This window comes from Haliaeetus leucocephalus, unplaced genomic scaffold (assembly GCF_000737465.1).
Source record: "Haliaeetus leucocephalus isolate CR32 unplaced genomic scaffold, Haliaeetus_leucocephalus-4.0 Scaffold992, whole genome shotgun sequence".
NCBI lineage: Eukaryota > Metazoa > Chordata > Aves > Accipitriformes > Accipitridae > Haliaeetus > Haliaeetus leucocephalus.
In genome coordinates this window covers 1,833,461-1,848,900 of record NW_010973428.1, presented here as the reverse complement: position 1 = coordinate 1,848,900, position 15,440 = coordinate 1,833,461, and the positions used below count along the sequence as shown (strand labels likewise).

General features: G+C 40.4%; 1 protein-coding gene across 1 annotated transcript in view; it reads right to left on the bottom strand.

Annotated features, from left to right (window-relative positions):
* Positions 1-1,051: 1,051 nt before the first annotated feature.
* Positions 1,052-15,440, bottom strand: part of LOC104842257 (plasminogen-like) — a 28,554-nt gene continuing 14,165 nt past the window's right edge. The window contains exons 9-19 of the mRNA XM_010584482.1: positions 14,994-15,124; positions 13,979-14,138; positions 12,300-12,490; positions 11,153-11,301; positions 10,347-10,440; positions 8,301-8,418; positions 7,169-7,243; positions 6,474-6,614; positions 4,210-4,316; positions 2,221-2,366; positions 1,052-1,210 (exon numbers count right to left, since the gene is read on the bottom strand). Of these exons, the coding sequence (XP_010582784.1) occupies positions 1,052-1,210; positions 2,221-2,366; positions 4,210-4,316; positions 6,474-6,614; positions 7,169-7,243; positions 8,301-8,418; positions 10,347-10,440; positions 11,153-11,301; positions 12,300-12,490; positions 13,979-14,138; positions 14,994-15,124 (1,471 nt within the window). The remainder of the gene's footprint in view (positions 1,211-2,220; positions 2,367-4,209; positions 4,317-6,473; positions 6,615-7,168; positions 7,244-8,300; positions 8,419-10,346; positions 10,441-11,152; positions 11,302-12,299; positions 12,491-13,978; positions 14,139-14,993; positions 15,125-15,440) is intronic.

The following is a 15,440-nucleotide window of genomic DNA, read 5'->3' as shown; positions in this document are numbered from 1 at the left end:
GTACTGCTCGAAGAGCCTTTCTCTAACCCAGCCTTTCCTGACAGCTTCAGTGGCAGTCCTTTTCCATTGCTCTGGGTGGCAGCCAGGCCAGGTTCTGTGGCTCTGGGAGGCTTGACTAACCTGGGGGGGCCCTTTCTTTCTCCACCTCCCTGCCACAGAGCACACAGAAGCACCAGCTACCAAGCCTGATAAGGCAAGCACGGGCACCCCGGCACCCAGCTTCACTTCTCCAGCCCTCTGAGACATCCTTGCCTCTTCTGGAAATAAACAGAAAGAACAGTTTATTTTAATTCCTGAACTCTACGTCAGGGCTGAACTATTGGTATCACAAGTGAGAGCAGATTTCTGTGCAAGTGCCTCACAAACATGTTAACTGTATCATATGCCATCTAACACTGCTCTGCCTGCTGGAGTGGATAGTTGTTTTTTCCATGCAAACATCTAACATAGGAAAGTTAGATGATTGCATAGCACAGCACAAAGCGCTGCTTGACTGGGGGGAATTAGCCCCAACAAGAAGCAATCCCACCAGGCCTTCATCCAGCTCCTGGCAGCACAGGCACAGTCTAGCTTGGCCTTTTCTTACACAAGGCAGTGGCTAGGTTTGGTTGCTACTTTCTTATTCCTGGAGCAGATGCCAGTGATGGGTACAGGGACAGGCCTGATTTGGGATAAAGTTTCTTGCACAAGGAAGACCTTGTACACAGAGACAGGCCAGCTGCTTGCACGTAGAGAGGAGAAAAGCAGGTGTCTTCATGAAGAGAAAGCCAATTTCTTGAGTTGGAGCATGTCTCAAAAGAAAGAGGTGAATTAGGAACCTTACAGCTGGTGCCACATGCAACACGGTTGACTTAACCAGGCACAACACAGACACACTGACAGACAGTAATAATTGGTCAGCTTGGCTATTTCTTTGCAGTAACTACTTCTGCTCAGCCAGTAATGATATTTATTTAATATTCTTATGAATTATTACAATTTTAAAACCATACTTGGAATGCTGTTTCTGACACTGGGACTGCTTTCCAGAAAAAGTAGCCTGCATCCAGATTCAGTGGGCAACCATTGCATTCTTGATCCAAGAAACAAAACTAGGAATTTGGACAAAAACAGGCTTTGATGGCTGGGTACAGTCCAGTCCCCAAGAGGTGACTCCATATTGGACAAATCTGTCCTTATCTTTGCAGACCAGAGGTCCTCCAACTTCAGCCTAGGGAGGAGAAGAGAGAATAAGTGATGGAGACACCAGACATGCGAACATCAAAATACTGGCAGGAATAATATTGTGGTAGCTCTGAAGGCCTCAAAATAGGACTAAGGCAAGGGATGCAGAGAGAGGGAGAGTGTTTTATTAGACCTGCTGGAGTAAAAAAAATGGAAAAAAAGAAAAAGTTGCTTCTAAGCATCCAGGCCATTCCCCTGGTCTGAAGATCTACCAATCATGGATGTGGGAACATCCTCAGATCACTGATCCCAGTTACACACACACATAAAAAAATGTTTCTTAATTTTCTACATCCTCTGACCTACTTGATCCTGGAAAAAATGAATTTAATTGTTCTAATGCTGTTCCTTAAAATCCAGGCATGAATACCTATGTCCAATGATTTGTGAGCCTCTCAATGAATGCACTGTCTGCACTATCAGAGTTATCATTTGCACCAGCAGTCTTGAACACCTGCTCAAACAGACCAGTATTTGCTATCTGAGTCTGTCACCAAGTAGCTACCAGCTTTTTATTGAAAAGCTCCCAACACGATAACCTCCATTAAGAAACCTACATTTTAAAAGTCTTTTCTTATACTTGTGAAAATTAGAAAACTGGAAGCACTTCCAGCTTTATTTAATCAAGGGATTAAATAAAGATGTGGTACAACTCCAGACTAAACCAGAAACAGTCACTAGTTTCGCCTCTGTCTCTAGGATCAAAGGGAAGTCTAGGTAGCGTATTACAGGCTTTATTTCAGGTGAGGTGGGGTATTCACCACCCTAGGCTACTATGAGTAGGATATGTCAGCACGCAGTTCTGAAAAGAAGGCAAAATTACCCTACACAATTTCCCTGCTATTCTGGCTGGCTGTGTGAGTGAAGAAAAAATGGTACGTATGCCTCAGTTCTTATGCTTCATGCAGAAGCCTTGAGTCGCTGAAGCTATTTATGAGCCTTGAAAGTACAAATTGTCATTTGACCTGCTTACACTCAAAGCGAAATTATTCTTACCTCGCAGTTATCTATGCTTCCAAAAGTGAATCCACCACAAAATTCATGATTTTTGACACTTCCATTCAGAAATTCAGGGCGATTACATATTCTATTTTCAAGCACGGGGAATTCAACATCTTTTAATCTGTTGTCTGTATCGGTACCTTCATGAACAACCAAGAAAATATAACAGTTATAAATGGTAGCCTGGGCATTGTGATCCAGTGAAGCCTCAGTAATGAAAGGACTGGGATCCGTCCCCAGCTCTACTATGGTCCCTGAGCTCCTTGAAGGACCTTATTAAATCTTTCAACTTTTTTGTGCTTGGAACATATCTACCCTCAACAAGCAGGGGTTATTCTTCTTGCAAAGTGTTACTAAATAAATAAAAACAGATGCGTAGTATTCTGAGATGTTGTATCGGTTTGTAGGCATTTATCACAGCGCAGTAGCAATGGCTTGTTTCAGGAGGGAAAATGTTAGCCTGGATTTACTTTACATTAATTTGAACTCTTTCAAGGAGGATTTTTCTGAAGTCAGGGCTGAATTTTCCCAAAACACATTTTATTTAGATGTGGGGCTCTGGCTTTGCTCTCCCTCCCCTGCTGATTTCATGAACTAGTTGCATGACGTGGCAGGACCCTCTTTCCTGCTGCCTAAATGCAACAATGGTCTGTTGAGTTTTCCATCCTAATGCACTGCCAGAAGAAATCTAGCCTGTTCCATTTTTTGTGGCTGTGATCACTAGCACATAGGAAGCAGCTGCCACCGTGTGGCAAGCTGAACAATAAAGAAAAAAATGCAAGGTAAGAAAGGGAAAAAAGGTGTGAGGAAACCCAGTAAATACTGTCTATGCTGGAGAAAAGTATTTCTTGATAATGCTGATGAGTTACACTAATAGTAGAGTAATTATTCTTAAGCATTATTTTCATAGCATCAGTTTTGTATCTAAATGATACAAGAAGGGGAAAAAGGTACTGCAGTCTATGTGGAGGATTTTTATGGTGAAACTCAGAGATAAGGACATGTTCTAGTCTTTTTGGTTTTTTTTCTGTGGATGCACACACAAAGAAGAATCCATTGGCTTCATTTTACGGGTAGAGTATTAATAAGGTGCTGTCTGGCAAATGGGGTGGGAAGGGCATCCCTTGCGTGTAGCTCAGCAAGGCCAAAAATGCGTACGTGGGAGCTGGGACTGAATGAGGGCAGATACCAGCATCACTGCAGGAAGCCACAGGGACAAGGAATCGCCTCCCGCTGCAGCAAAAGTGGGTCAAAGAGGGCTGGGTATTCTCAACCCTCAGCATAGGTGGAGTGAGACCTGGGCAGCAGGAGACCACACGGTCAGTTTTTAATGCTAGACTGTGAATAAAATTCAGGTAAGGGTTTTACTGGCATTAAAAACTTTCAGCTTGAACTCATTTTGCCCATGCCCCAAAGGTGGCTGGGTCTGAGAAAGCTCTGACTCAAAGGCTTCACAGTTCCCGGGATGCCATCTTATCTCAGATACGAGGGCTTAAGGCTGGTGCTTGCCCATATATCCTAGCAGTCTAGAGTGAATGTAGGTCCCCACAGAAGTCTATGCAGACAGTAATGTTTAGACTATAGGAAGGCAAGTGCAAGCTTCATTCAGATGTTAAAAAAAATGTATATCTGAAGATCAAAATTAAAGGAAAGGGCATTATTTGAGTATTGTCTTTATTTGTGCAAATACAGTGTATGCCTATGCTGAAGAAAGACCAAAATAAACAGAGATAAAAGGCGGTAAAGTCTTAAGTCTAATTCTCCTCTCTCTTTTCTCTTATTTAATGAATTCAGTTTATGTGAGCAATGAGGGGGAAAAATCAAGCTCTGAGAGAAAGAAATAAAAATAATAATGTTGCTTGGTGACCTCTGATCTAGTTAAATCTTAAGTAAAATGTGTTTTTCAGGTCCCATGAGTGCACATATTTGGGGATAAGATTTGAAAGCCTTCCTAAGTTTTCAACTGCACCGAATACGCTTTACCTCTTGTTTTTCCCCAGGCAGTTAGAAAACATACTGCGTTTCTTTCCACCATCAGACTGGTTTCAGGCAAACAAACTGGTTTTACACGGTCAGTAATTGTTACAGGACTGGAAAACAAACAGAATAATTAAAAGATCCTTAGAAAAATTACCATCAGCTTGTTCAGTCTTCATACTCAGAAGGCTCTGCGTGGAAATGGCGTGGGGAAGGGTGGAGTAGCTGATGGTGCCTTAAAACTGTGTAAATGGGTGTAAGATGGTGCCTAGTCAGTGAAAAAAGAGGTTTCTTACAGCAACTGAAAGTCTCTGGGATGTGTTTGTGGGCACAGTGACAGTGTGACTGTATTTGCAGCATAGTGCTAGAGTGCTGATCTCTGGTGTGCAGTGTGCATAGGAACATGTACAAGCCCAAGCCCAGCCCCGAGCAACCCTTGCAGGTGGTGTGAGCCTGACTTATCTCAGATCGTCCCTGCCTCAGAGGTCATGGACATTTTCAGGGACTTCACAGGAGGAGGGAAGGATGGATGGATGGATGGATGCATGAGTAAATAAGGAGATACAGCTGAAGTTGCAGAAAATTCCTTTCTCCTCTGGTTACATGGGTGATATAGCTGCAGGTGACATCATGCAGTATCTTGCACATTACTAAGTCTAGCACCTCAATAAAGTCAATACCAAAATAAAACTCTTCCTCATTACATCATTGTGCCTGGAGGCTTCAGCACTGGAATAAAGCTCGATATGGAGCAGATAGGGCCCTGGAGATGAAAACATTGCATAGGGAGGTCTTTGCTTTGGACTGCCTGATCCTTTATTGACTTTCGGATGTAGATGTGAAAAGATGAGGTGGCTTCTGGAAGGTGTATCGCCCTAGGGGTCAGTCAAGTGCAAACAGTTTTGGTACAGTGAAAGTATGTCTGAACAAGCTGTTAAATGAGATCTGCCACTATCAGGAACCTACCCTGTGAAGGTTAGTTCTGATTGTGAAAGAGAGTAAAAGGACCTGAATGAACTCCAGATGTTCAGTCAGGCTAAAATGAACCTTCATAATCTCTTTTCAGGCCCAGAATGATTTTCAAAGTATGTGATGTGAAGTTTTGGAAATAATAAGGGCCACAAAGCAAGCTGAAGAGAAACGTAAAGAAGGAATTTAATGAAGCTGAAAACAAGCAAAGTTGATCTAAGCCAGAAACTGAGGGTTATGATGTCCATACCTGCTTTTTATGGCATCTCACATGCAGACTGTGTTCAGATGGTGAGTGCTGCTGATGCAAAACTGCCTACAGTGCTATAGCATGCATGTATCTACAGTGCAAATGTGCATAGGGCACCCAGTGAAAGAGGAACCGAATGACAGTTCCAAGCACTAGCGAGAGTAAAACTGGTGGAGCATAAGCTCCTTCTACTCACCTGAAGTCAGTGGGATTTTGATTAATCAAGCACCAGAGAACCTGATTTGACATTTAAGTGAAATTGTTCTAAGTTCATTAAAGCTGTATGGTGAATTTTTAAAAAGAAATTTCCTCTCAGGTCAAACATGAGCTTTTCATGATCTTTAATCCATGTGTGGTGAACATAAGAACAAGAGCGAAACCAATGAGTAAGTAGAAAAGTTTCAGGAGCATTCCAAAAGGGAACAAATAACGTTGAAATAGCTGCACACGTTTCAGAGCAGGCTGCTCAGACATCTAAGCAAGACACTAAAGAGAGCTTCAGGCAATTACAGTTACGCACACCATTTTTCACTATATCACAAGCAGGATCTGGTTTTACTGAGCTGCTGGCCTGAAGCCATGCCAGGCCATGAAACATGCATGTGGCCTGTCCTGAAGCACTGCCAGGGAAACTGGACCCTTCTGCTTGCTCCTTGCTCGCAGGCCTCAGAGCTGAGCAGGAAAAGCCTCCAAGCAGAAGATCCTCCAGACACAACTCCTCTTTAGTTTGCCTCCACTCTCCCTGCTTCAGTGGAGCTGCTTCTTAGCAGGTGGCAAATGGGAATTCCCCATGACCATCCCTCCCATCCTAACTGGTCCTTGCCTTCCCTAAACTGTGTAAGAAGCTCACAAGGGTTCTGCCAATGGGGTCATTCAGCAGAAGAGATGCTCAGAGTTCACCCTTGAACAGATGCCTATGCTAATACCCAAAGGAACTCTCACACTCTCTCATATCACTCACAACCACCCCTGAGAGCCAACTCCAGGCTAAGCCAACTTCTGCCTTCAGAATAAAGGTGTTATGGGTGGGAAACTTGGACTGAGATGGTACCTGTTCAACTTCAGCAAAGCAATGTCTGCTCCACTTGGTTCCTTTAATACTTTCTGAACACTTTGGATTTGCAGGGATGACTCTGCTGCATTGAGATTCTGTATCCCAAGAAACACCCTGTAGGAAGAAGGCTCTGTTGACCTGGAAGAAATGACAGTGGCAAGGTTATACATCCATACATGTAATCAGGAATATCACCCTTACAAAATTCAGTGATTTCCCTGGAGAATAGGAGTTAACAAGATGGTCAGGCTGCTGCTCCTGACCGTAGATGCCTTCATTTATTCTCAGGGAGAAGGAAATTGTGGCTTTTTTTAAAAGTTTGATTTTTATGATGGTGAAAAATCCCATGGGCTGTAAATAATGTGGCATCTTCTTGCAGTGTTCACAACTTCTAAAGCCCTAAGGGTCAGCTGCTAGCCACAGTTTTTCCAAGTGTGATTAGCACCAGCACATCATTAGCACCTATTTTTGTCATGCTTTGGGGTAGGAGACAAGGCAGATGATAGAAGTAACCTCTGTTGTGCTCTGCTGCTGTTTGACTGAAACAGGAGCAGAAGATAAAAATCAGCTTGCTGGCAAGGAAGACAGGAAATAAGGGGTAAAGAAAGTGCCTTATTAGGTACATCTTGCTCCTCTGTTGATTTTCTCACAGATTTAGGAAATGCCTGTCACTTGTTCTAGCGGATACTCACTCTTGCAAGCACTGAGCAGCAGTAAGGACCCACTGTGGATGTATCAGAGTGCCAGCACAATGGTGCATGTTGGTACTAGAACAGAGAAGATAATCACATTCACTTAAGACTGCATAGTCAATTCTCCACCATCTATGCTGTGCACAATGGGAAATATTAGCAAACGAGCAATATGCCCCTTATTCAAACCTTTTACCAGTCATAGTTTGTCCTTTGCCAATAGCAAGAGAAATCAAATGCAGATTTTCAAAGGACAAGCTTTATTTTCTCCAGAACATGAAAGACATGAAAAGAAATTTAACACAGGTGAAATTTTTGCAACAGGGCACTCTTGCTTTCAGGAATTTAATAAAAATAATTACATTTCCTAACAATTTCACTTGTGATGTAATGGGTTTGTCCTGATTAGCAATTAATAAAAGGATACATCCTTCTGATTTGTGGGGTTGCTTTGGACTGGTTCTTTAAATAAACCTTACTATGGACTTTTAACTTTTCTTGGGATAATATTTATTATGGTGACTGTCAACAGCTCTATAGAAAGTTTCATTAGCCTTTCTGTAAGCACCTCTTCATCTTCTGTTCAGCCACACTCACTGTGACTGTGGAAATGCTATGCATAATCATTTTTTTTATACTGAGAGATGGTGGTCTTCCTATGGCTTCTAACACAGCTAGGGTAGTCACAGCATCAATTTACATTTGAACCAGATTGGATGCTGGGTGAAAAGGGATGACCACAATCCATTCGTACACATTGCAGCTTGGTGGGTATATTCCTGGGCTTAAATCCCCCACTGCAGAATGCAATTAACTGTCACTATCCTCAGTGGGAATTATTCCTTCCCCATTTCAGTAAATAAAGGTGTACTTAATGTCTGCAGTTCAAATTTGCCCTCTAGAGATTCAGCAGAAAGTGGGGAGTTTGGGATTAATGACCCAATAAGTAGCTATCTGTGGACATTATGATTAAAAAAAAAAAGTTTATTTTACATGTGAAAGGATTTTATATAGAAACCAAGGCCAGTCTCCGGAATGCATATGCATTGTTTCTTGTCAGTCTCTTTCTAACACCTGTTCCCTGTGAAACCCTGGTGCTCACGGACGGCGATACAGTCTGGAATACCAGTACCTCATCCTGAGACTGACGTGCCAAGGCCAAGACCCTGGAGATGCGCTGCACATGCTATATTGCTCACAGGCTCGCTCACTCCTCATTAGGACTTTTCCACAGTCATGCTCAGAAGAAGCTACAGAATAAAAAAAGCTACAATGGAGAATTTTAAGCAGTTCTGTAATGCCATCCACAGTACAATCAGATGAAAAAGAGAAAGGCATAAGACTTTTTTTAATCTTCCTTAGGCTTTCACTCTTTACATTGGTTAATAGAAACTAAGGGTAAAGAAAAAACCAGAACCTTTAGACTCCATTATATTATCATTACCTTGAGCATTTAAACCTGGGGCTAATATATTACATTTGATGTGACAAAATATTAATTTACCTGGAAAAAAATTGTTAACTATGTCAAGTATTTGGATGTAGTCAGATAACATAAGTAAAACCATGAGCCCCACCCCCAAGAGAAAATCTGTAGGGAAGTTGAAGGGAAAAAAGAGCTAAAGAAAGTGGAAAAGTTTATTGCCCAGACAATAATAACAATTTCTAAATTCTTTAAAACATTACAGTCTACACCTTGGTTGAGTTCAAACCAATCCCTAGATTATAAATAAAATTGAGTCAGTGTCTTCTTGTCATAAAATATTCCAATTTTGCTCTCACACTGCTCACTCTACTTTCTTCTTAATCTGAATCTCTCTACAGTTTTTAAAATGGATTGAGCTTGAGTGCTCAGTAAGGACCAAAGTAACTCTTTTCAGAGCTGCATATGATGCTATGGATGTTAAATTTGTTAGTTGCAGTATGAGAAAATTAATAAAGTAATCAAAGGCAGGAGAGTGTAAGGTTTCTCTACACCTTAATTTAAAAATCTAGTATTCAAAGTCTGTTTTGAAAAGAGATCAGATCTCAAAGTAAAGCTCCACCACAGCAGTTCCAGGGAGCAGGTTTTTACAGCTGTGGTATTTGTTGGTTTTATGCCATTCCTTATTCTTTTTGCCTGTGCAGCTCTTAGGTCTGGTTGACAAAATTAATGTGTGCAATCATAACGTATTGCTGCTTAGAGGAACACATTAGATGGCCAACATGAAGAATATCACATACTCCTGAGGGAGTGACCACTCTTCACTATTTTGTATTTATACACTGTCCAACAGAGCAGGGACCTGGCCTCTGGATGTTACTGTAGTAAAAATAATACATGAGATGAAGAAGAAATAGACTTTCCATATCCCTGCCAGATACATTAAAAAAAAAAAAATAAAATCTGTCAAAATGCAGGCAAGGAAGGGAAAAGCAAAGCAAAGGAGATGACTGCCGGGTGTGCCAAGCAGTGCTCCCAGTACATTACAGCTGTTATTGATGTCCCCTGCCAGGGCACCACAAAAGGTAAAATCTCTTGCTGCTGAATTTTTCAGCAAGCACTACACCTGCTCAGTGTACCTACTATCCCAAAATAGAAAAAAAGAATTAAGGAAAACTGTGTCAAATATCCAGGACCAAATTCACTCCCTACCCCAAAAGAAAGGCAAAATATCTAGGGAGAGATTATTTTAACATCCGTATCAGAATAAAAATTAAGTCAGCAGAGAATGAAAAGGGTTTCAAAGGATGTAATCTCTGATGCTCCCAACTAACAGGAAAAGTGGATGAGCAGGTTCTCAGAGCATTAGTCCTGCCACAAAGTGCATGGAAAGACTAGCATGAACATCAAGGAAATCCTCTCCTGTGTTTGAGGAGCGCAGGGAAGGAATACCTCTCTTCACAGCTTCACTGTATATGTCAAATTCAGCTAGCAACTCTGAGTGCTTATCTTCACTGACAATAAAGAGCACACAGATTGTTATCTATGAAATCTTACTGATGATTCTTAGCGTCAGGTTATCAAAACTTTGGCTGACTGTTACAGGTGCCTGATTGTGTCAAATTTCCATACAGACCTAAATTCAAATCTAAAGCTACTGCCTACTGTGGTTTTTATGGTTGGATTGAAAACATTTTGTAACTATCATAACAAGTTGTAGAAAGGGAGGACAGAAGAGTCTTGAAGGATAATTACAGCAGCGTGGAATTTCACAGTACTCCCATTTTTTTTCTGGGTCTGTTGTGAAGCACCAAACACCATTTACATCTCCATCAGGATTCCTGCAATACTGTAATAATTACAAAAACAGAGAATGAAGACTCCAAATGTTAGGCACAGAATGACAAAGTCTGTAAGTAAAAAAGTGTTAACTAAAACTTTGAATAATTTCCCCCAACTACTTTTCCACTGGACATTAAATGCTTTCTATTTCCTCTGATCACAAAAGTCTTTCTTTCTTGCATCTCAAAACCATTAGGTGAAATTAGAAAAATATGATAAAATTGCTGTCATTTTCTTCATCCACCAAGAGTCTCCCTAGCTCTAGTGCTTTTTAAGGCTTCATGAAAAGTTTGACATAGGATGACTAAGTGCTTAGAACTAAAACATTTGTTGTTGGCCTAATCCTTCTTCCCCTAAAGTCAATGACAGCAAGTTAGGTCAGCTCTGAGAATTTGCCAGAAGCCTGCTTAGTTTGTGACAAACAGCAACAGGCATCGCTTTGGGGTTTGCAGAACTCAGGGAAGCGCTGATTTCTTTTGTGCTGCTTGCCTGCCAGCGTCAACCCCATGGTGTACCTCTGTGTGTGAAGTACCAACATCCTAGGTAATATAAAATGCATTCTTCCCTCTTCAACGCTATTATAGGTCTGGGCTATCAACGTGATTACTTCCAGATATGCTTAACCTGGTCTATAAAGACTGAACATGAAATGTTTACTGAGGGGTTGTGGAGGAAGAAGACTATGTTCAATGACACCAATGGCATTAACAGCTGTTTACATTTTTATCCAGGCCTGCTCTTGGATGAGTCACAGGAGTGAAATATTTGTGGCTATGAGGTTTCTGAGAACTCCACTCTTGACAAGTCCTGCCCCTTCCAGTTTTTGCTATGGTGCCACGATAGTCTTTACCATTACCATTAATGCAGTCTGTGAAAAAAGAGGAAAAGGAAATTATTGTTAGCTGCTGAATCTGTATGTGGTGGTGGTAAGCAGAAACAAACCAGATTAAGTACCTTTAGGATCTGCACACTCTCTAGTGTCTACAGCAGAAAGACAAACAAAAATGTACCCTCTGATGTGATCACTTAGCTTGTCAAGATGGATGTCTTCCTGGATGTACAGAGTAAATGAATTGGAAGAAATTTCAAGGAACTTCAGGCTAAACATTTTCTGTAACATATTGCAAATATCTGAAACAACTCCAGGATTCTTGCTGAGTTGGTATCAGTAAGCACCTTCCATGAGAGAAGCATATTTCAGAGTTAGCAGCCCATTAGACTGAAAGAGCAATTTTTACTGCCAAGGACATTGTTTCAGGTACTTTCTTCTGCTGCATGTGAGTAAGAGTACACGGCTTCATTTAGGAACCTTTTATCCAACCCTGCCACCTTCCTTTGCAAAGTAAATAATCTGTGGAAAGCTCTACTATACATTCAGAAAAGTCACACCATTTTGATCAACATGGACTATTAATTAAGGAAGCAATGAAGAAGGATAGAGCAAAAACTTGTTTCTCTTGATGCATACATTTTGCAAAACATGGTTGCCTATGAACAATACAACAAGCTAAGGTCAACCTCCTGAAAATATAAAGCAAATCACAAGCAAAATTCCTATAGGAACAACATTCACTGTGATCATATTTCAATAGCACACAGCTACAGAAACACTAGAAATTTTGTCTATTTCCCTCTTGTTCCCCTAAATTAAAAAGTTATCCTGCAGAATGCACTGTAAAATTTTACAGGCTACAGGATATGAACTGACTAAAGAGTACTTGCTGCAAAATTGAACAGTATGCAAGTGAAAGCTGGAGGAGGGATGTGACTGTTATGTTGCAGTTCTACTCAAGAATAATTTTGATACATTACTCTTTCCTTTACCCACAGACTCTACAGGAGGTGATGCTTATAGCCAGCTGTTACCAGATGTGGTGGGTGTAGTCAGGCCAACATTTTGTGCCGTTGTTGCAGGGGAGTCATTTGGTGCGGGCTCTTGTGTATGATCATCACACCTCTTGAGACTGCAGTACTCCCATGTCACGCTGGGGTCAGTGGTGAAACACCATGGGCTGTTATCACCGTCTGGGTTTCTACAATAGTTGTCCCTCAAATCCCTGCCAAAATAAGTACCATAGTCATGCTACATAAGACTGAAAGTAATCATAGGAATACCTTGCCAAAAAGACGTGGATCTGTACTATGTAGATATAAATACATTTATTACTTTTTTACCTATTGCCAGATATCCTATTACCAGAAAAACATGCTGTGATACGAGTGGAGAGTTATATTTCACATGTACATCAGAGTCATGAATATATTCATGCACAAGGAAACATAATTCAACTACTGGCTTAAATTCTGGCTGTAATATGTCAATGTGCTGAGTACCTAAATAAATGCCCAATCTGCCAATAATTTAATTTCTAAGTATATATGTATAAGCATACACAATTGTGTGAATGTGTGAATTAGTAATAAATATGCAGGAAGATCCATACTGTTGGTGGGCAATGATGCTTTTCCAAAATTTTTATTTTTAAATGCCAAAGGGTTCTTTCTCATGTTCAAAAGAATGGTGAATAAATACTTATGTAAATGACACCCCCCCCCCAAAAAACCCACACTTCTACTGAATACAGTGGGAGCACTCCCATGTCTGTGCTTGCTGGGGCAGGGGGAAGTAGAATTTATGCCTTCAACAATTTGCAGAGTTACAGTATTTCCCCATTGTGAATCACAGCACAGTCACAGAATAAAAAAAATGAAATGCTTTTTTTCTGAATATGCCAGAACACATTAATTCCACATTTTCACAGCTTGATTTCAATTTTTCAAATGTTTGTGAAAAACAGTATTCCCTCTGAGGATGTTCCAGTTTCAATACATCAGTATTTTTGATGCCAAAATATGATTGAAAATTAAAAAAAAAAAAAAAAATTATTTAGTGTGACATCATAAAAAAGGCAAAAAAATAGAAAAGTATCAACCTTCCTGCTTATACTTGTAACTCACTAAGCAATGATGGATTTCCTAGCAATTATCATGTTGCTTTCCTACCCTTATTAAAAACTGGCACATTAGTAATTATGATTAGCTCTCTAAGTCATCGCTGGTCCAGTTTTTTAGTCTGAAGAAGACAAATCAAGGGGGAAAATTACAGTGTATGCAATTCTGGGTGCCCAATTCCAACTACAAAGAACATTTGAATGGTAGTTCTAATCATAAAATTATCTGACTGTGTGTTTTGCAGCATAAATGCTGTGTTCTCCCCAGATGAAATAAGTAGAAAGGCCACCACAAAGGTCTCAAATTCTTAAACAAAATGCATATTTCAGCAGACGCCCAGACTCTGGATACAAGTCTCCCAGTGTTCATTACAGAAGCTCAGACTTAAGAGTAGAGGGACACAGCTGTATTTTACTCAGAATTTAAATAACAAGAAAACACAGTTTTTAAAAATGTGACTAACAGAAAATGTTTCTGCACTTTAGAAATATTGTCCTTTATAGATACATTCCCTGGCAGTGTTTTAAAGCATAGATAATACAATCAACAACAGTCATTGTCAGATAAAGCAAGAAAAGGTGATATAAACATACGCATTTGGGAATCTGTCCGGGGTTTTTTCATGCCTGTGTGGGAACATGGAGTTCCAGGCCTGGCATTTTTTTCCCGATGCAGTGGTGGAAGTTGTGCCACGATAACTCTGACCTTTGCCTCGGTAGCACTCCTCTGGCAGGGGAACTTCCATAGGCACATCTGCAGCAAAACCCAGAAGCTGGTCTTTTGCATCATGATTTTATGTTCTTACTGAGTAGGCACAAGAAAGCATCAAATGCACAGGATGACAAAAATGAATGACTCGTTTATACAAACTGCATACAGTGAGAGCATCATGGCCAGCATGAAAAGTGGAAAGGTATTTCCAAAGATATTTAGAAAATTTTCACAGATTACCCTCATGTGTCAGATGTCATTCAGTGGAAGGTTCACTACTCGGTTTCATTTTGGTATATGTGAACATGTTTGAAATGAAGATCAGAAAGGTCCCAAGAAAAAGTCCTCAAAGATTAGATGCTAGTGATTTTGCTCCATTATATTTCTAAAATGGACATTATGTTAAACTTTAATCTCTCTATTATCCTTTCAATTGCACTAAGATTTTGTTGTTATTTTTCATGCTTAAATGAATGGATGTTTCAGATGAGATTTTTGTTACTTTGGAAGGTCCTGTCTTCTCTTTTGTGGCTCCTTTCCAAAAATGGGACTTCCTTTTGTTTAGCACTGTTTCATCTCTTTAAACCTGTTTTTCATTTTTCAACTAACTTGCTAAAAATGCCCTATCTTTGGAAATAAAAAGGAATATAAAAAAAATAAATCTCTTTCATCCTGTAAGTCTTCTGTTGGGTCAGCTGGTGATTTACATCCTTCACTGAACTTCCTTAACCATTGAAAGTCCAATATTTGGCAGGTTTTGTAACATGCCAAGCAGAAAAACAGCATTAACAACAGTGACAGAGTGACCTAAAAAAGATTTAACACATTTACAATGAGAAAAAATAAGTCTGTCACTGTTTTAAAGTCTTAGTCTCAAGTATGCTCAACTACTCATACCAGCAACTCCTTGTTCTGTCCCATCACAGTGGGGAATTGCACAATATTCCCACCGAACACTGCTGTTGATGGTGTAGCACCAGGGCCTTTTCTCTCCATCAGGGTTTCTACAGTAGTTTTCCTCTAAGCCCCTGAAACAGAAACACTGGCTTTAAACTACTCATAGAAATCCAGGGGAGTTGTGTGCAAGACTATTAATAAATACTGCATGCAGAACTCAGCTCAGCGGTTACATTTATTCTTTTTGGAGATTACTTCATGCACCACTATTTTGGGATTAATCAACAGCCTTTAAATTTACAGGCTAAATGCTGGTGATATATGAGGAACTTTTCCAATGCTTACACTTTCTACTCTTGTTTTTGGGGTCAAGATAAGGCAGGAAAAGCTGACTTCCAAACACAAGCCATTGGTGTACCTGACCGTTATGGTAAGAACCAGGCAAGG